The sequence below is a fragment of the Microcaecilia unicolor genome, unplaced genomic scaffold (genome assembly GCF_901765095.1).
Source record: "Microcaecilia unicolor unplaced genomic scaffold, aMicUni1.1, whole genome shotgun sequence".
NCBI lineage: Eukaryota > Metazoa > Chordata > Amphibia > Gymnophiona > Siphonopidae > Microcaecilia > Microcaecilia unicolor.
The window spans coordinates 52,820-75,329 of record NW_021963568.1 but is presented as its reverse complement, the minus strand read 5'-3'; the positions used below and the strand labels follow the sequence as shown (position 1 = coordinate 75,329).

Sequence of the window (22,510 nt, the reverse complement as noted above, 5' to 3'; positions counted from 1 at the left end):
TCAGATGTGCCTTGAGTCAGGGTTGACTCCTGGTGACCACACAGTGAGGGACACCCCCCCGTTTGGTTTCTTGGCATGATGCAGGAATGGTTTATCATTGCCTTCCCCTGAGACATGGAGGCTTATGTAACCTACCCAAAGCCACAAGAAGCTGCTATTGGATTTGAATCTGGGCCTTCTAGTTTCTGACTTGGTGCTCTCCTCTGCTCATGTATATATATATGCTAGGGAATGGCTCTTGTGATTGTGATACTGAGACATGGATGCTTATGTAACTTACCGGCCACAAGAAGCTGCTGTTGGATTTGAATCTGGGCCTTCTAGTTTCTGACTTGGTGCTCTCCTCTGCTCATGTATACATATATGCATAGGGAATGGCTCTTGTGATTGTGATACTTATGCTGAAATACAGATTTGGAAATCCACACTCCCTAGAGCTCTCTTTATTTTATGTATTTCCTTGTGCTGGCCATTGTTACATTCTAGACTGGTGGAAACTGTTTGGCAGAATTAGGATCCTACTGCATTAGAGGGTATCCACAGCCAGAACCTTGGGGGGGGGGGGGGGGGGGGGAAGAGCCTAGCGAACCTGTACAGGGTCTGTAACATACTAAATAATTCTGGTGCAGGCAATACTTTTCAAGATGAGTCTATATCTTTAGGGTAACAATCATGCAGACTTTATCTTCTGCTTTCTCTGCTACAGGGTGCTCCAGGAGAACGTGGTGTGCCAGGACTTGCAGGTCCAAAGGGTGGCAACGGGGACCCCGGCCGTCCTGGAGAACCTGGTCTGCCTGGTGCTAGAGTAAGTGTTCTGATACAAAAGAGTCTGTCAGCTGTAAGGAATGAAGTGCTGCCTATGAAAATGACTGACATTATAAGCTATAATCGAAAACCATATTATCAGGCATCATGCACACCCAACTCTGCATTGTAAGGAGTAATAAACAGTAGAGGTGTGCAGGGGATATAATCTGGTCTCCATCTCCACCCCATCCCTATCATATTGCTACTGTCCCCTCACCAGATTCACGGATTTCCTAACGTCCCTGTCCATGTTCATATCTGACTATGGCTTGCAAGAAGCTATGGGGTTTATTTTCAAAACAAAAATTGTCCAAAACACATCATAAGGTGAAAGGATGTTTTTCTATCAAAAAAAGTCAAAATTACAATTTTCAACACCCAGATTTAGATGTTTTGCTCACAGTTCATCCAAATTTCAAGGGGGCATGTTGTGGGCAGGGACATGGGTGGCACCAAAAGATAGATGTTTCTCTGCAATAATAGAACAAAATGAAACTAGGGCCAAAATTAAGATATTTTTGGCTAGACCTATTTCAGTCATTAAGTGACCAAAAAGAGTCCTTAAATGACCAAATCCCTACTGGAGGAATTAGGCTCTTCAGCTTGGAGAAAAGGCGGCTGAGGCATGATATGATAGAGATCTATAAAATAATGTGGGGAGTGGAATGGGTAGACGTGAATTACTTGTTTACTCCAAAAATACTAGGACTAGGGGGCACACAATGAGACTACAAAGTAGTACATTTAAAATGATTCAGAAAAAATATTTCTTCACTCAACGGTAATTAAACTCTGGAATTCGTTGCCAGTGTACTAGGCTGCGCATTTGGTTTGCTGTTCTCTAAACATCTTACAAAATATTACAGGCAAAAAATTCAACAGGCATTAGAGAGAAAGTCTTTAATTACTCACCCACCACCACAGCATCAGATATCAGTTGTAACAAACTTACAAAATCTAACACCAGTACCTCTGGTAATTATAAGTAATCAGACTAATTATATAAAGAAGAGAAAAAGGAGGAAGAAAAGTTTGTTCTTCATATAAGGTCAGAGAACAGAGAGAAAGTAAGAAAGAAATTTAAAAAGAAAGATATAGAAAATTAGTTTCTATGAAGCACCTCCTTCGGGAAAAAATAGGCCATTGGACGGATCTGAAACTCACTTTCCAAGCATGGACAGTTTTTCAGAGTTTCTTTGTCTGCAGCGTGGTTTTATAGGCTGTGGTGAGCATCCACCTCTCCTCTACGCTGGACCAATCATAGGTGCTGCATATGTGCTGGAGACTTGTAATTGGGTCTTTCATATGTGCTGGAGGCTTGCAGTTGGTGTCCTTGCCATACCTCTTCTCAGTAAATTACATTTGTAACAAGTTATACCAGGTAGATGAGTTGCCCTAGCAACAGGAGGTCCCATCAGAGTTTTGTGACCAGCCAAAATTCCTGCATGTAGCTGACAGCAAAGAAAGATGGGGGATGGGAAATAGTGCAGCATACCTGAAGTAGAACTTATAGCTAAAAAATTGTAGACACCAGAGAATGTAGTAAAAGCAGTTAGCTTAGCGGGGGGTTAAAAAAGTTTTGGCTAGCTTCCTAAAAAAAAAGTTCATAAGCCATTATTAAAATGGACTTGGGGAAAATCCACCGCTTATTTCTAGGATAAGCAGCATAAAATGTATTGTACTGTTTTAGAATCTTGCAAGGTATTTGTAACCTGGATTAGCTACTTTTGGATGCTGGGCTTGCTGGGACCAAATGTCCATCAAGCTGGCCCCTTGTTTTTATGTTCCCTTACTCCCCCAGTGGTCACTGACCCCTCTCTGACCCCCACACCCTAAAGCTGTGAAAGAAACAGTACATACCAGACTCTGACAGCTTCAGATGTTATGGCCAGGCCTATTAGACCAGCAAGCAGGTTCCTGGAGCAGCCTAGTGGTTGGTGCAGTGGACTGTAGAAAAGGGGACCCAGGCTCATATCTCACTCTAACTGGTACATTTGTGGTAGAATGTGTGAGCCCTTCAAAATACACTAAATACCTACAGTACCAACATATAGATGTTATCTGCAGGCATAAGGGCTATTGTATTGGTGTACTGTTGGATACACTAGGTTTTTGGTGAGGTTCGGAGGGCTCACCATACAATATAAGGGAGTAATTGTGAGATGTGTTCCTGGAACATTTTATGTGAAGTTCATTGCAGCGCCCCTTACTGAGTTGTCTGTGTGGCCAGTCTACTAAGAATGAATGCTGCCCCTCCCCCTCATACACACCAGTGGCTTGTTTTTAAGCATTTTCCCTTGGAATTTTTTTTCTGAAAATAATCCTAGCAGATAGACACACTGAGCACAAAAACATCTAGCAAATGACCATTTTCAAAGCAAAAGGTTGGATGTTGAAAATGGGTATGTTTGCTACTGGATTTTGGACATTTTTCGCAAAACGTCTAAAATCGGATTTAGACGTTATATCAAAATGCCCCTCCACGTATATTTAACTTTCTTTAGCGGTAAATATATACCCAAATGTATATACTCCAACTTGTGTATTGTAAAGAATAGCTTGCATCTCTCTGTGCATTTTAAAGAATAATTTACACTTATTTTAGCTATAAAGAGTAATATATATCTGCTTATGAAGAAGATAATAAAGTTATAATTCACTGGGGAGATTCTATATGGTAGTTCAAACTGGAAGGAAAGTTCCAGCATATAGGCTCTCCCAGCAGAATGAAAGCTATCTTTGCTTTATAATATCAGGCTGTGAGCCTGTATCGAGCTCAGAAATTTGGACACAGTCTTCAAGCTTTGTCTATGGTTGACATTGTACATGTAATTCTTCTACATTACCAGCAGATGGCGCTGGTGCTCCAAAGGGCTCTCATGTAGCTACCATCTACTACTACTACTATTTGACATTTCTAAAGCGCTACTAGTGTTACCATCTCACCTGTGTCATCCACAGTGCACAGCAGGGACTGATGGGGACCCAGTGCTGTTGCATTATTGTTTCACTGCAGAATGGCAGACACAATAAAGCAGAATCAGATTTCTCCTCAAAGTGCACAACATTTTGATCTGCAAAAGTTCTTATTGCACTTCATGTTTGTATTTTTGTCTGTTAACAAAAGCGCCTGAATCATGCATGGAGTGTATTTTCTAGAGTTTGCCAGTAGACAGAGACTGGGACAAAGGCCGTGGAGGGGCATTTTTGATATGGGTCACAAGAATCCGAGGGAACGGTACAATATAGGGGGTGAAGTGCTTCTGTATACAAAAAAGAGCGGGACTTGAGGGTGATTGTGTCTGATGACCTTAAAACTTCCAAACAGGGAGAAAAAGTGACAGTCAAAACCAGAAGGATAAAAAGAGGGATGACCGGCAGGAAAAAGAAGGTGATAGTGCCATTGAGTAAGTTTCTGGTGAGGCCCCATTTAGAGTACTGTGTGCAGTTCTAGAGACCGCACCTAAGGAAAGATATAAACAGGATGGAGTCGGTCCAGAGGGCAACTACAAAATTAGTATTGAACACAAAAAATATAGGGACAGGCTTATGAACCTCAACATCTATACGCTGGAAGAGAGGATGGAGAGAAGAGATATGATAGAGACATTTAAATATCTGAAGGGCATTAATGTACAGGAAGTGAGCCTTTTTCAACTGAAGGAAAACTCTGGAACGAGGGGGCATATGATGTAGTTAAGAGAGAATAGGCTTAGGAGTAATCTAAGAAAGTATTGTTTCACGGAAAGGGAAGTGGAAGCATGGAATGGCCTCCTGTGGAGTCGAGGACTGTGTCAGAATTTAAGAAGGCATGGGATAAGCACGTGGGATTGCTCAGGAAAAGAAAGAGTTAGGGGTTACAGAGGATGGGCAGACTAGATTGGCCATTTGGCCTTTATCTGCCGTCATGTTTCTATGTTTCTATCTAAATCCAATTTTGGACGTTTTGTGAAACACGTACAAAAGTCCAGTAGCGAACATGGCCATTTTCAAACCAGAAAAATGTTCAATTTTGTTTTTAAAATGGCCGTTTGCTAGATGTTTTTGTGCTCAGTGCATCTATTGTTTTGGACCGTTTTCTAAAAAAAACAAAAAAAAAAAGTCCAAGGGAAAGATGCACAAAAACAAGCCATTGAGGTATATGGGGGGGGGGAGAACATTCTTAGTACACTGGTCACACAGACATCCCAGCAGAACAGTGGGGCACTCTAGAGGACACTGCAGTGGACTTCACAGGTACACATCTATTACTCCCTTATATTACATAGTAGATGACGGCAGAAAAAGACCTGCATGGTCCATCCAGTCTGCCCAACAAGGTAACTCATATGTGCTACTTTTTGTGTATACCTTACCTTGATTTGTATCTGTCTTTTTCAGGGCACAGACCGTATAAATCTGCCCAGCACTAGCCCCGCCTCCCAACCACTAGCCCCTTGATTTGTATCTGTCATTTTCAGGGCACAGACCGTATAAGTCTGCCCAGTACTAGCCCCGCCTCCCAACCACCAGCCCCTTGATTTGTATCTGTCTTTTTCAGGGCACAGACCGTGTAAGTCTGCCCAGCACTAACCCCGCCTCCCAACCACCAGCCCCGCCTCTGCCATGCAATCTCCGCTAAGCTCCTTTCATTTTTTTAGGGTTTCTTTAGGAATGTCATGTTAATATTGCTCCTTTTTTCTTGTATAGAAACCCAAACATTAGCAAGACTCCATGCTACCAGTCCCAGGGCAAACAGTGGCTTCCCCATGTCTGTCTCAATAGCAGACTATGGACTTTTCCTCCAGGAACTTGTCCAAACATTTTTAAAACTCAGATACGCTAACCACTGTTACCACATCCTCCAGCAAAGAGTTCAAAGCTTAACTATTCTTAGAGTGAAAAAATATTTCCTCCTATTTGATTTAAAAGTATTTCCATATAATTTAATTGAATATCCCCTAGTCTTTGCACTTTTTGTATGGTGAGCTCTCCAAAACCCATGAAAAACCTACTGTACCCAACAGTACACCACTAAAATAGCCTTTATGTCTGCAGGTGTTACCTATATGTAGGTACAATAGGGTCTTGTTGGGTTGTGGAGGGCTCACACATTCTACCATAAGTGTACCAGTTAGATGGGATATGGACCTGGGTCCATTTCTTTACAGTCAACTGCACTGACCACTAGGCTGCTCCAGGTACCTGCTTGCTGCTCTAATAGGACTGGCCATAACATCTGAATCTATCATAGAGGCTGGTATTTACTGTTTCTCTCACATCTTTGGGGGTGGGAGGGGGGTTATGCCTTAATCCCTCCAGTGGATATTTGGTCACTTAGTTATGATTAAAATAGGTCTAATCAAAAATGTTTTAATTTTTGCCCTAGAGATTTTCATTTTGTTCTATTACTGCAGGAAAACGTGTGTCTTTTGGTGCTGCCCATGTCCTGCCCAAAACATGTCCCCAATACGCCCCCTTGAAATTTGAATGAACTGTGGAGCAAAACTTCTAAAACTGGGGTGTCAAAAATTGTATCTTGGACATTTTTGAAAGAAAAACATCCTTCTGCCACCTTATGGTGTTTTTGGACTTTGTTTTGAAAATGAGCACCTGAGTATATCGGGCTCCATTTACAACTTGTGAAGAGGTATACCCTCGCTTAAAGCTGCTTTTGGTGGGGAGGGGGAGTGAAGATGAGTCTGAAACTTGTCATGTGTGAAAAAGCACATTGCAGTTGAAAAAAGGGGAAAACGAAGAGTCAGAATAAAGTTTCAGGCAGATGGATGAAGAAAGCATAACAGGTCAGTTAGCTGGCACAAGTTTATGCAGGAATAAAGCAGGGGCGTAGCTAGGTGGGGCCAAGGGGGCATGGGCCCCCACAGATTAAGCCCTGGTCCCCTCTACTTTGATCCCCCCCGCCGCAACCCTCCCCTGCCACTTTCGACCTGCCGCCGCCGCCATCAGTACCTTTGCTGATGGGGGTCCCCAACCCCCGCCAGCTGATGTCATCTTCAGCGCTGGTCTCCGGCGCGTTCTCTGATCTGTGTCTGTGAGTTCTAACTCCTGACGTCCTGCATGCAAGTCCTGTGCGTAGCCCTTTGCAGGACGTGCATGCAGGACGTCAGGAATCAGGACTCACAGAAACAGATCAGCGAATGCGCTGGAGACCGGCGCTGAAGAAGACGTTGGCTGGCAGGGGTTGGGGCCCCCCGCCAGCAAAGGTACCTGGCTGGGGGGGGGGGGGGTTGAAAGTGGCAGAGGAAGGTCAGCGGCTGGGGGAGGCGAGCTAAAATGTGCCTCCCAACCTCGGGCTCTGGACCCCCCTCCCGCCGAGGTCTGGCTACGCCCCTAGAATAAAGGTCAGCTATCAAGTTTTATAGGCCACAAATTTTATTGACCTAACAATACATATTGACTATCTTTCTAGAGCTATATCTCCTTCATCTGGTCACTGCAGAAAGCACTGGGAGAGTTTTGCTCAATTCTGAAATTTCATGCTTTGAGTGAAAAGTCCTGCTGTGCTTTCATACAAGTTTATACCTGTACAGATTTTTTGTTCTGCAGCTCTTTGTTTCCCCTCTGGAAGTAGAAGGAAATGAAATCCTTGTCAAAATTTTGCAAACAAAGTGCCAGGCAGGCTGTCTACTCATCTCTTTCCCCTACATTTGCCTGAACTTTAGTCAGACTAAAAGACAGCAGTCTGAATGGAAATTGTTGTTCACAGACCATCATGTACCAGTTGACCAGTGGTGACCTCTGATGGGGGCTTTCAAGCATGAAGCAAGCCGAGGCAGAATGGCAGGACTTCTGCTGCCATCCATATAATACAGAATTGATTTACCTTCAGCCTCTCCAGCTCAGGACGAGTGAATTATTTACCAAAAAGGAATCAATCCAAATTTCTGAAAGGCCCAACTGATTGTGAAAAGCCAGCTAGCTGCATTTAAATGTCTGTCAGCTTGCTGAATGCCCTTGAAAATGGAAATGTAAGGATCCTAATAACCTGATGTACAAAAGCAGTTTTTCAGAGGTACAGAATAACAGAAAGAAGCAGAGATGCCAAATTACCCAATACCAGGCTGGAGACTTTTTGGCTAGTCCTGGTTTTGAACTTACATCCCAAAGCAATGTGGAATTTGTAGTACCTGATCCTGCCCATTGAAATCAGTGCTGCACATCCCATAATGCTTCAGGATGGGGGTGGTCAGAAATCCAAAACTGCCCCAAAATCTGCAGCCTGGAACTGGGTAACTTGGCATCTCTGAAGAAGAAAGTACATTCTCCTTTTTACTTTATTCCTACTAGAAGAGGTGCCATTGACCATCATGCTCTTTTCAGTTCTCTATCTCCTCATATGTCTGACTACTAAATCCCTATCTTCCGCAAGGGGCAGGACAGTTCAGGGAGAAAGTCCTGGAAAGGCCACAGGTAAGCTATGAGTACTGCTGTCGCTGCCCTGGTGAAGACTAAAGCCCAGAGGATTTTAAGGTGAGAGGGGCCAGATCTGACAGGGGGTGCATACGCCATGATGCACCTTGTCTAAATACACCACTGGCATCCTTTGTGCTGCCTGTAAAAGTCATGACTTGTCACCATTGTGACACCATTGCTGTAGCTTAATCTATTGCTTAGTGCTGCTTTAGGATTTTGTCTACTGCTCCTTGCAGGTTACTTGGTGCTTCCTTGGAGGTCTAATGCACTGGTGCCGCTGCTGTTAAGTGTTGTAACTTTTTGTCCTCATTATCGGCTCTTCAGAACTTCCTTTTCTTCATGTTTTCCATGTATCAGGAAATCATGGTGACAGATTTCTAGACAGCTGTTGATTGAGTTGCTTTTCTACTTCTTCCAGGGTCTCACTGGACGTCCTGGTGATGCCGGTCCTCAAGGCAAAGTTGGACCTTCTGTAAGTAGCCTTCCTTAATGTCTACCTCCCACATGCTGCATAATCACCAGAACGATTCAGCCTCTCAATTACTGACAGACACACAACCCTTAGGGGATCTTGTCCCCTCTCATCATTCCACAATAGAGAGCTTTCCATGTCAGCATTTGCACTGTGAGGCAAAGCCCACATGTTTAGCCTTAGCCTAGTTGCAAGCATACAGTGATTTGTTTATGTCAGCCTTTCTCATTCCTCTCCTGGGCACCCAGTCAATCAGGTTTTCAGGTTCACTGCAATGAATATGCATGAAATGTATTGGCCTACATTAATGAGCTATTAGTGCAAATCTGTTTCATGCATATTCATTGTAGGAATCCAGAAAACCTGACTGGCTAGGTGTGCCACCAGGAAAGGATTAAGAAGCACTGGTTTCTTGTACCAGTTTAGACACACATATGTTAAATACTGTGCCACTGGATATTATAGAAAGGGATGTTGGACGACATGCTCTAATTGTATTTTGATGAAGACTGTATTGTTGTGAGTTTGGTGCCCAATATTCAAAGCGATTGAAGTTGGCAGGAGACTCTCAGTAGGCCTACCACTGATATTCAGCTGCATTTAACCAGGCAGTGCTGCTGAATATCAGCATTAACCGGCCAAACTGAAACTGGAGAGGGGAGGGGCATTATGGGGGTGTAATTGGGGAGGAACTGGCTGTTGTGTGGGTGCCTGCTAACCAGGCAGATAAAACTGCATAAAATGCAGGCCTAGCTTTGCTTGGTTAGCTGTCCGGGCTTCAACACTGAAGATAGGCTTATGCTCTGATAACTTCAGGATAGCTGCCTGAGGAGTTTCTGGTGCTCCCTTCCTACCCTCGCCCTGAAGACAAGTAGAACCCCTACAATCCCCCATCCCCACACCCTGTAGGCACTCCTGGCCTATCTTTGATAGCCCTGGTGGTCTAGCAGGTCCAAAGGTGGTCTAGGGGGTTGTAAGGTCAGGAGGGATGCTTCAGCTTCAAATGGCCATTCAACCTCTAGTGGCAGTCTTATGATACTCTTTAGTACCTGAATCTGCTGCTAGAGGTCATGGTAGCCCTTTTGAGACCACAGCTGCCATGGACACGATTTTGTGGGCATCACTCATGCCCTTACAATCCCCTAGACCACCAGGGCTATCAAAGGTAGACCTTGGGGGGGGGGCTACAGGGGATGGGGGATGTCGGTGGGGGCTTTTATTGACTTTGGAGGGGGATCGAGATTAGGGGAAGAGAGAGAAAGGGATGCGGGGGGGGGGGGGGGGGGGGGGGGGGAGTACCTGCTTCCTCTTATGGGTGTCCCGGCTGAATATCCGATGGGATCTGAGTAATGGCCAGATATTCAATGGTGAAAAAGCAATAAGGCAAACAGTCCACCAAATCCAACATGGAAGATAAAAAAACAAGGAGGCAGACCTTGTAGAAAACACACGTACTTGTTAAATAAAGGCTCCCAGGAATTCAGACATCTGTGCCTGAGTTGGCCATGTTTTGCCTGAAAACCGCTTCGTCAGGGGCAAGATTATTGGAAGAACAAACCTAAAAACATACAGATACATAAAAAAATAAGAATATCTAAATAACATTAAAATATGGACCCCTTACTGAGAGAATCACATTCAGAAATAAATACATTCTAAAACTCAATCAAACCAAACTGCACCACACTTATATCATGTTTGTTGTACGTTTTAGCTATCTTTATGTATTTTATGAGTTCTTATTTTGAAATAAGTGTGGTGCAGTAACCTGGACCTTCCAAATAGGTCTAAATAAGGGCATCCTTCCTTTTAGACATGGATGTTTCTTCCACTTCAGTAATTACCAGGGGACGTCCTGATTTCAGGCCCTCCCTAGTCCTGCCCAAAACACACCCAGAACATGGCCCCTTGCTACTTGAATGTACTGCAGTATTGGACATCCCTATTCTGCCTTTGCAAAATCAGGATTTTGATGTTTCAAGCACATGGGCGTCCATTTCAGCCTTTTGAGACATCCATATGCTTCAAAAATGAGCACCATGGTATTCTGTCTGGTAGTTTGCTTATTATTTATTTAATAACAGTTTGATTATTTGCTTTTCATAATAGACATCATAGCAGAGCATAATCACAACAAATGCACTGTTGCAGTATTGCTTGGAATTCTCATGTGCCATATGTTAGTTTTCTGATTTGTGACTTATTGCAGTGTTTGTGCTCTTTAACAGGGCTTGTCTGGTGAGGATGGTCGTCCAGGTCCTCCTGGCCCACTGGGTGCTCGGGGACAGCCTGGTGTCATGGGATTCCCAGGTCCCAAAGGTGCCACTGTGAGTCCATGTTTCTTCCCTGTGCTTATATAAGATGTGTCCTATACAAGGCCACAAGGATCGTGTGCTAAGGTCATGAGGTTATGGGAATAAGAAAACAGACTGATGGGGGACTTGAGTGTAATAGAGCCTGGGACTGGGGAGGAGAAGGTCATGAAGTCATAGGGATGGATCTTAATGTTCTAGGGCATAAAAATTACAGGGTCAACAGAGTCAGCTTCATAAGGCAGCAGAATGACAGCGAGTCAGGTTCTCTATCTTCTATCTTTTATTTATTCGTGATCTCCAGTTTTGCTCTCCTCAGTCCCTAAATTCTGCATTTCTCTCATTAATATCTGTGAGCACATAGAAGCATATACATTGAACCTTTTTTTTTTTTTAAATGGTACTGTGTGATAACATTCTTTTAAATCTCTCCAGGGTGAAGCTGGGAAAGCGGGTGAGAAGGGGTTACCAGGAGCTCCAGGTCTGAGAGTGAGTCACTTATTTCTTCTTAATACACGGGAAAGTGTCCAGTGAGCAACCTGGAAGTGGAAATGATGTTTGGTGGTTGTGATTGTATGAACTATCTCTCTTAGGTGTGCAGTTTAACGTCATTTCACTTGCGTTATTTCTTTTCTGATTTCAGAATGGTTTGTGGCATCTTTCTGTTCAAATTGCCACCGTTCCACTGGGATTCACAGGGCAGGCAGTTTTTAAAAGGGATTTCCAGAAGTAGAAAATGCCATTTTGAAAAATGTTATTCCACAGTTCCTGTACTTTATCCATTCAGCATGTCAAGGCAGTTACATCAGTTACAATGTAAAACATTAATAATACACTTTCCATAAAATAAACAATGATTTAAAATTTTCAGTTTCCAACATGGTAAATGAATAAAACAATTTTGCTTTATTTGGCAGAAGTGATCTGGGGAGAGAGAACTGCACATGTGAAAGGCAGTTCTATAACTGGACCCTTGCAATTACACACAGTCCCCTGGATTTTGTATAGTGTGATTGCGCAAATCTGGTCGTATTATGATTTGTGCACGCAACTTAATTAGTTAGCAAGTCAATCGATGCTGATAATTGCCACTTAACAAGCCATTATTGACACTAATTGGCATCAATTAGAATTTATGCGAACGCCTAAATTCTAAGTCACATAGTTGAAAAGGGGGCATGGCCATGGGCATTTCTAAAGTCTGTACGTTTGTTATAGAATACACCCAATCTGCGCATAATTTAGGTGTCGGCATTTACACCAAGTTTTACATGGTGTAACTGGTTGCGACTAAATTTAGTTGTCCGGATGGACGCTGGATGTATTCTATAAACCGTGTGGAAATTTAGGCATATTCTATAAAAGTTAGGCATACTTTACAGAATACGCCTAGACATATTCTTTTTCTACACAGAATTTTTAGGCGCCATATATAGAACTAACCCACTTTACATGTGTAAGTGCAAAGAGAAGTGGCACTTTTGTGCCAAAGTGTACTATGCGTTCATCTGCAAGGTAGCAAGCACTGTTTCATCTAAGTTGGGCGGGAGTCCTCCACCTACAGTCCTGCCAGTATGTGGTGCTGTTTCACTATCACACTTTCAATAGCGAGGGACAGGCTGGCAGTGGTTTGCTAGGAAATTTTTAACAGGCTCTCTCTTCGGGCATAGCCAGCCATGAAGTTTAGGGGGTCCCTGAGGTGATCTAGGGGGACAACACATTTCTCTCTGTCCTCCTTGCCCCCCATGCAGGCATGCTAGGCATACCTTTGCTGGCAGGGCTGGAAAGGGCTTAGACAGCAACTTCAGTGGCTGGAACATGAGGACAATGCTGGACAAACTTTTATGGTTTGTGTCCTGCAAATGAGAAGACAAATAGGCTGTAGTGAGCTTCGATGACAACTCCAGCAGTTGGAACATAAGGGTAGGTCTGTGTGGACTTCTGTGGTCTATGTCCCAGAAACTCCAAAGAAAGACCATAATCAAGTATATAATATCATGTTCGTTGTTGATTTAATCATGAATTGATTATGAGCGTGACTATTGGGCAGATTGGATGGACTGTTCAGGTTTTTATCTGCTGTCACTTGCCATGTTACTATTAATCCTCTCTGCTCCTGGGCCGATACGCAGACCTCAGCTCTGACACAGGCACGAGCATCAGACGTCACCTGACCTACTTTTGCGTGCATATGGCGACCTCTTAGCACACAGTGCCAGTGAATCAGAGACAAGTCTTACATGTGCACACCAGAGTGTTCCAGTTTCCAACTTCTGTTCCTTCCTTGCCTGCAGTGCTGTGGCTTGAACCCAGAGAGAGTCAGAGAGCTGACCAGAAATTTTTTTATATATCATTTAATTCTTGCGGGACTGAGTGGGGACAGGTTACAATCTTGCGGGGACGGTGAGGACAGGTTAAATTCTTGTGAGGATGGGTAAGATTTCTGTCCCCGTTCAACTCTCTATTTTGGCATGGACTTCGTTGTGATCTTACAGGGATGTGCAGTGACAATTTGCTGAGACTGCACAGACCAGATTTTCTGTAGCTGCCAAAATTTTAAGCTGACAAGAATCTCCTGATCTGAGGACCCCCTGCTGAAAATATAGACATGGAATCTGTAACTCTTTCATTGATGTCTTTTCTGAAAAAATTAATGAGTCTATATAATTATCGTTATTACATGCACTTTTAAACGCAGCTTTCATCAACTGAAAATTAGACAAATGTGCTTTCATCATGGAAGAATGAGTATTTTTTTCTAATTTCAAACCAAAACCCTTTCAGTTAGGTTTTTTTTTTCTTAGCAGGCCTTTATATTTTTACTATCACTTAGGGGCCTTTTTACTAAAGGGTTGCCGTGCGGGGTAGTTCCACCCCTAGCATACGCCATTTCCAGTACTAACGGAAATACTGAAAAAATATTTCTGCAGGGGGTTAACCCACGGTAATCGGGCAGCATTGCATGCTGCCCAGTTACTATCGACTTAGCGCGGGAGCCCTTACTTTCACCTCAATGGGTGGCGGTAATTGCTCCCTGCCGAAATGGCCACACGGCAAGTGAGAACTTACCATACAGGCATTTCCTTTTTGGTTATTTTCACCTGCTGCGGTAAAAGGGGCACTGATGCGCGGCAAAAGCGGCCACCATCACTAGCGTAGGAACCCTTTTACCACAGCTTAGTAAAAGGGAGCATTCACTTGCCTTTGGTTTGCTCTTGACCTGGGAAGAAATGGTCCAGTTGTGAAACACTTCACCATACAAAAAATGTTTTCTGGATTTTACCATGTTTAAGTAATAAAGAACAACAGTTTTTACATTTTTAATTATTTGTTTATTGCCTTGTTTTGATACATTTGTTTATGTGTACGTTTCACTTTTGTACCCCGCCTAGAACGGCTGGATAGTGTTGGTAATAAATATTTAAATAAATACATACATACAAAGATTCACACCTTGAGACATGCATTCACTGTCTGTTTTCCTGTGTTTTAGGGTCTTCCCGGAAAAGATGGTGAGACTGGAGCACAGGGTCCATCAGGACCAGCTGTAAGTTTCTCTTGATTGCTTTATCTGGGCTTGGTGCTTACTTGGGGCCCTGTTTACTAAGCTGCGCTATAGGTGTGCTAGCATTTTTAGCACACACTAACGTTAGAGACCCCCGTAGGAATATATGGGTGTCTCTAATGTTTAGCCCACGCTAATTTTAGCATATGCTAAAAATGCTAGTGCACCTTAGTAAACAGGGCCCTTGGTGTTTTCTGTCTGATGAAACTTTCATGCATCGCCAGGCAGACAGAGCCTTCTTGCTCCAAAAATCAAATGGAAGTGTGTCTCAGACTATGTAAGATTTCTTGATGGGGGAGATGGGGTTGTCCTCAGGGCTGGCTCCAGGCTAACTGCATCATGTGCAACAACCAAAATTGGTGCTTTAATCCCTTTAGGGACTGGCAGCTCCAGTGCAGCAATCCCTTCTTCGGTAGCAACAATGGCTGTCTCACAGCATCTCCCTTTCTCTTTCTTCCCCTGCCCAGCATCCGCTCCTTCCTATTTCCCTCATCCTCTTCCCAGTACCATTATCCCCTACTTTCCCCATGTTCATATGATGTGACTTTGGGAGAGGAAGAAGAAAGGCTCAGGCGTCCCCTCATGCTTGGTGCCTTGTGTAGCCCCACCCAGGTCACATACCCCAAAAGCTGGTCCTGTTTGCAGTTTCTTTTATGGAAGAAGAGAAGGTCACTAATGATTTTTGTGGACATTTAAAGACTTTATCTATCACGACTTTTATCCTTTCACCAATTTCCACCTTCTCTTTATCATTTGTGATGGTTCTGCTTCTTCTTTTATGGAACCAGGAAAAGAATTTTCTATCCATAGGCAGTGGTGTGCTGGAGCCAGCTCGCAAGAGCCAGTTGTTAGATTTTTTAAGATCTTGCGAGCCGGTTGTTCTGACTGCGCGGCGAGCCGGCTCCAGTAAACGAGGTAAGCATGGCAGGAGGGTGCCACAGACAATGCTTACTCCGCTTACCTCGCTTCCCACAGCCCTCGTTTGCCTGTGCCCGCCCCGTGCCGCCCTGGGGGGGGGGTTAATCTTTTTTATTACCTCCGTCGCAGCAGCTGCGTCATTGGAAGCCCTGCCCCTCTCTAGCCTTCCCTTCGTGAGTTCGTTCCCTCAGTCACGCCATCTGATGTCATTTCCTCTTTCCGCGAGGGCGGGACTCTGGGAACAAACTCACGAAGGGAAGGCTAGAGACGGGCAGGGCTTTCAATGACGCGGCCGCTTCAACAGAGGTAATAAAAAAGATTTAAACCACGCAGGGTGGCACTGTGGCAGGAAGACAAAGAGGGATGTTGGGGGGGAGAAGAGGGCGGGCAGGTGGATATGAATGGGAGTGGAGGATGGGGGTGAAGGAGAATCGCTGGACATGGATCGGAGCTGGAGGGGAGGGCAGGGGAGAGAGGAGAATCGCTGGTTATGATGGATGGGGGGGGGCAGGGGAGAGAAGAGAATTGCTGGATATGGATGGATGGAGGGGGGCAGGGGAGAGAAGAGAATTGCTGGATATGGATGGATGGAGGAGGGCAGGGGAGAGAATTGCAGGATATGGATGGATAGAGGGGGCAGGGGAGAGAAGAGAATTGCTGGATATGGATGGATAGAGGAGGCAGGGGAGAGAAGAGAATTGCTGGATATGGATGGATGGAGGGGGCAGGGGAGAGAGGAGAATCGCTGGTTATGGATGGATGGAGGGGGGGCAGGGGAGAGAAGAGAATTGCTGGATATGGATGGATGGAGGGGGGCAGGGGAGAGAAGAGAATTGCTGGATATGGATGGATGGAGGAGGGCAGGGGAGAGAATTGCAGGATATGGATGGATAGAGGGGGCAGGGGAGAGAAGAGAATTGCTGGATATGGATGGATAGAGGAGGCAGGGGAGAGAAGAGAATTGCTGGATATGGATGGATGGAGGGGGCAGGGGAGAGAAGAGAATTGCTGGATATGGATGGATAGAGGGGCAGGGGAGAGAAGAGAATTGCTGGATATGGATGGATGGATGGAGGGAGGGCAGGGGAGAGGAGAGTTGCTGGACATGGGTGGATGGAGGGAAGGGCAGGGGAGAGGAGAGTTGCTGGACATGGGTGGATGGAGGGGAGAGGAGAGTTGCTGGACATGGGTGGATGGAGGGGAGGGCAGGGGAGAGAGGAGGGTTGCTGGACATGGATGGATGGATGGAGGGGAGGGCAGGGAGAGAGGAGAATTGATGGACATGGATAGAGGGAGAGGGAAGGGAAGACAGGAAGGAGATGCACATGGGTGGAGGGGATAGAGAAGAAATTCTGGACATGGTTAGAGGGGAGGGAAGACAGGAAGGAGATGCACATTGATGGAGGGGAAGGGAGAGATAAGAAATGCTGGACATGGATGGAGGGGAGGGAAGAGAGAGGAAGTGAAATAAACATGAATGGAGGGGAGAGAGGAAAAATGCTGGACATGGATGGAGGAGAGGGAAGGGAGAGAGAAGAAATGCTGGACATGGATGGAGGGGAGGGAAGAGAGAGGAAGGAGATAAGGGAAAAGGAAGAGAGAAGAAAAACTGCACACGGATGGAGAAATTTAGTTATTTATTTTTATTTTATTGCATTTGTATCCCACATTTTCCCACCTATTTGCAGGCTCAATGTGGCTTACAGAGTTTTGTTATGACAGTCAATACAGGATATGTGGCTTACAGAGTTTTGTTGTGACATAGTCATTACAGGATGTCAGATACAATTGTTAATGTACATAGTCATTACAGGATGTCAGATACAATTGTTAATGTACAAAGATTAAGTACAGGAAGAGAGAGGGAAGGTGTTAGGGAGGATCATATAAAAGGTGGTCTGTCATAACTGGGTGGTTTATTGGGTAGTTTTGTAAGGTTATGGGCTCTCTCTGTAGGCCTTGTTGAAGAGATGTGTCTTCAAAGATTTGCGAAAGGTATTTATTTCGTCAGTAGTTTTCAGGGCTGTAGGTAAATGGCAAGATGGCCGCTACTTAAAAGGTCACGGAACGGAAAGCTCCGTGAACCCCGGCTGAAACTTAACATCAAAATAGCTAAAACTGGCTATAAAATAAAATAAAATAACGAGGATCGGATCGCTGACCCGGATATCAGAGCTCAGGGGACCAGTAGGGAGCTCTATGTAAACCCTGGTGAAAGATTTGGCCGACAGCGGCGAAAACAACGACCACCAGGTGAGCTAGCTGACCTCGTGGCTGCCGTTTGGCCCGACCAACCTGAGACTCCCAGACTACAGACTCGCGACCACGAGGCGGGCAGAACAAGGCCCAATCGCACATCCCACGACAGTGGCCAGCGACTCGAATGCCCAACTGCTACCCAGGGCCGACATCACACCTTGCACCAGTGAGTGTGCAGAAGCCGACCTTTGCCAGTGAGCGTTGGCGCTGCAGACAAACACCCACCCACTCGACCCACAGAGGCCTACCCGGTGGTTGGATTCCGTCACCGAGCGCTGCTGCTCCGAGCTGCCGCCCTCCCAGTGGAGCTCACGTACGATCAACATCTTGCCTGCCTAGACCTCCTCCGGCGCCGTCAGTGGCAGGTCAGTAGAGCACGAACGGGGAGGCCGGCTCGTGCCACTGGAGGAGAGGAGACGCGGGGGAACTGAAACGAGGGAGGCAGAGGCACGGAGATTGGGAGACGCCTCCGCTGGACGCTGACCACCCGGCCCTGCTGTCTACGAGGAGGTGGAATATCTCCTTTGAAGTCGGGACCACCGAGCGAGGAAGCGAGGAGACAGGAGCCACTACTGGGAAGATCCCACAGTGAAGAGCAACACTAGAAGAATCCACATCCAGCCCAAGTGGTCCAAGCCGACCACATCAACCACCGAGCAGAGAACAACCTGGTACTGTGTTCCCACTAACTAGTATTAATGACTACTGAAATTGAATGTTTTCTCTGTACCACATAGTAATATACTGACTATATTACTAGCTTATTGGCCATTAGGCAACCTGCGATTCTGCCTGCTCGTCGTATTTCACTGTTTTTTTTTCCTGCTTTGTTTTGTGTGCACTGGAGACCTGCTAAGAGCTGCTGCTGCTGCTAGGCTGCCTGTGACTTTGCCTGCTTGCTTTTGCAATACTGCCTTCAAACACATGCTAAAAGCCTCCTATATTGTTTTGCTTCTAAGCCTTGCTTCTAGCTGCCTTACCTCTATATGCTTTAAGTGCCTGTATTACAATTGACTTCTACACTTAAATGCTAGCATAAATGTTTTAATTGCATTAATGCCTTCAAACACATGCTAAGGTTAAGCACGGCTAGTATTAAGCACTGCCATACCTTGTTGACCTAATTACTGTTATGGACCTATTGTTAAGACTATTAATGCATTACTGATATCACCAACACCGCCCAACACTCCCACGAACATTGCCCACAAAACTACTGATATCACCAACAATACCCAACACTCCCACGAACACCGTCCACAAAAATCCAACATGAACACTAATAAGCTACTGATAATAATCTACCTCATTCCCATAATCTACCACGCATGGACCACCCCCAACGTCAACAACAACCCAACCATAATCCACCAACTCTATGTACAACCTATTAACAACTCACCAGACCAAAAATACAATAACCAACCAAAAGGAAAAATCTCCACATACGAACACCACCAACAGAAAGAGAAAAAATAAAACAACAACGACGACAAATTCAACCACCAAGGAAACAGACAATTAATAAAAATAAACACATCTAACCTCCCTACAGAACCATACCGCTCAATCCGAATAGGATACATCAATGCTAGATCAGCAGTAAGCAACTCAGTAGACATACTAGACTGGATTACCACAGAGAATCTAGATCTTCTGTTCATCACGGAAACATGGTTCCACGGCCCCACAGACCCCGCCATCATAGAGACATGCCCACCAGAATACAAAATCACCCACTGGACAATGGAAAAAGAGGTGGCGGAATAGCCATAATTTACAAATCCGAGTTCACCATCACAACCACTGGCGAATCCACCTCACCACAACTCGAAATTGCCTCAACAAGAATCACTCATCCGAACCTACAAGGACACCTCAACGCAATCCTATTCTACAGGCCACCAGGAAAATGGAAAGACTCCCAAACGCAACTCATGGACTTCATCTCGAACACATGTGTCTCTGCCTCAAACTTCCTCATATTAGGAGATATCAACCTACACCTCGAAGACGACACCTCAACAGGCACACAAGAATGCAAAGAATTCCTAAAACTCTGGGACTTACACGCACCTAATACTCAACCAACACACGTAAAAGGACACACACTAGACATCATTACACACAAATTCAACCCAGACTCAACTCTCCTACTTACAGACATAAGATGGACAGACCACCATAAAGCATATATCTCCCTCCACTGGCGAAAAATACACAGAAACGCAGTCAACAAACATGAACAAACAACATACACCACGAGAGGAAAAATAGACCCCACAACATTCTGGCAACAGGTCTACCAAAACGAATGGTCAACAAACACAGACACCATTCAATTCCTCCAAGAATGGGATGACATATGTAAGACAACATTAGACACAATTGCCCCAATCCAAACCAGAACATCACATAGGAAAAAATCTAATCCATGGTTCACCGAAGACCTGAAAGAACTCAAAACACAAGTCAGAAAACTAGAACGCGCATGGAACAAAAAGAAAGATGAACACACACTGAATGCCTGGAAATCGCTTCGGAGGAAATACAAATATACCATTAAACAGACTAAAAGACTACACTACAAAACAATGATTGGACCAAACTACAAGGACACACACAAACTCTTCTACCTTGTAAATAAATTGCTAGACACCACACCAGTTACAAATAACAGCAAAGATACACCAGGGGTCGACGACCTCGCGAAATATTTAAAGGAGAAAATCATACAATTACGACTTAAAATACCCACCAGCCCTATTGAATACGCAATACTCCTAAACTGTCTAGACCCAGAAGATGGAATATATCCAGCAGACAGGATCTGGACCGAATTTGAATTACTGTCAGAGGACCTCATCTCTAAAATGCTCAAAAGATTCGCCAAATCCCAATGCAAACTAGATATCTGCCCAAACAACCTCATGAAATCAGCTCCTCAACAATTCATAATAGACCTAACAAACCACGTGAACTTCATGCTACAAAACGGACTTTTCCCAAAGGAAAAAGGAAAAATTTTACTCACCCCAATACCCAAAAACACAAAGAAAAACGCAAGCAAAATAACTAACTACAGACCAGTAGCATCTATACCATTAATAACCAAAATAACCGAAGGGATGGTAACCAAACAACTCACAAACTATCTCAACAAGTTCTCCATACTGCATGATGCCCAATCAGGATTCTGGTCAAATCACAGCACAGAAACAGTATTAATTACCCTAATGACCAAATTTAAACAATTGATTGCAACCGGCACCAATATAATCCTCTTACAATTTGACATGTCAAGTGCCTTTGATATGGTTGACCACGGAATCCTATTACACATTCTTGAATATTTTGGCATCGGAGGCAATGTCCTAAACTGGTTCAAGGGGTTCTTAACCTTACGCTCATATCAGGTCACATCAAATTCAACTACGTCTGCTGCATGGACATCTGAGTGTGGAGTACCGCGGGGATTCCCCCTCTCGCCAACTATTTTCAACCTAATGATGATCCCCTTGGCAAAACTTCTATCAAACCATAACCTTAACCCATACATATATGCCGACGATGTAACAATATATATTCCTTTCAAACAAGACATTAATGAAATCTCCAACGAAATCAACCAAAGTCTACACATCATGAACACCTGGGCAGATGCATTCCGACTGAAACTGAACGCAGAAAAAACCCAATGTCTCATACTTACCTCCCAATACAACACGAATAAATTTAACGCTATTAACCTACCTAAACTAAATCTGCCAATCTCAGAAACTTTAAAAATCCTTGGAGTCACTATTGAACGCCACCTAACACTTGAGACTCACGCGAACAACACAACCAAAAAGATGTTCTACTCCATGTGGAAACTGAAAAGAATAAGACCATTCTTTCCAAGATATGTCTTCCGCAGCCTAGTACAATCACTCGTACTCAGTCACCTGGACTACTGCAACTCACTATACGCAGGCTGCAAAGAACAAATACTGAGGAAACTTCAAACAGCCCAGAATACAGCAGCCAGACTCATCTTTGGAAACCAAAATATGAAAGTGCAAAACCCCTACGTGAGAAACTACACTGGCTCCCACTCAAGGCATGCATCACTTTTAAAGTATGCACCTTAGTCCACAAAATCATTCACGGTGAAGCCCCTGCATACATGTCTGATTTAATAGACCTGCCACCCAGAAACGCAAAAAGATCATCCCGAACTTTCCTCAATCTCCACTTCCCTAAGTGCAAAGACATAAAATACAAAGTACTGCACGCATCAACCTTCTCTTATATGAGCACGCAATTCTGGAATACACTACCACGCAACCTGAAAACGATCTACGAACCAACCGACTTCCGCAAACTATTGAAGACTCATCTCTTTGAGAAAATTTATTGCAAGGATCAAAACACATGAAGTCCATACACACTAATAGAAATGCATCAATACACTCTCTTCTGAGTTCTCTTCTCCCGTATTTTCACCACACTTATAACCTACCCACAGATAAAATTGTTATACCCTAATGTTCTCTTGTTATTGTTTTATCGCCCATCAATTCCCCATTGTTACATTCCATTGTTCTATTCCCCAAATGATATTTTGACTTTGACTTTGTCTTCCCATAACTCTTCACAATGTAACCCATAATCGTACTGCAACAAATTGTACTTCCATCATTCACAATGTATTGTAAGCCACACTGAGCCCGCAAATAGGTGGGAAAATGTGGGATACAAATGCAACAAATAAATAAATTC

General features: G+C 44.3%; 1 protein-coding gene across 1 annotated transcript in view; it reads left to right on the top strand.

Annotated features, from left to right (window-relative positions):
* Positions 1–706: 706 nt before the first annotated feature.
* LOC115459429 (collagen alpha-1(II) chain-like) overlaps positions 707–22,510 on the top strand; it is a gene marked incomplete at both ends in the record, with an annotated part of 66,152 nt that continues 44,348 nt past the window's right edge. The window contains 5 exons of the mRNA XM_030189252.1: positions 707–805; positions 8,639–8,692; positions 10,921–11,019; positions 11,440–11,493; positions 14,498–14,551. Coding sequence (XP_030045112.1) covers positions 707–805; positions 8,639–8,692; positions 10,921–11,019; positions 11,440–11,493; positions 14,498–14,551 — 360 coding nt within the window. The remainder of the gene's footprint in view (positions 806–8,638; positions 8,693–10,920; positions 11,020–11,439; positions 11,494–14,497; positions 14,552–22,510) is intronic.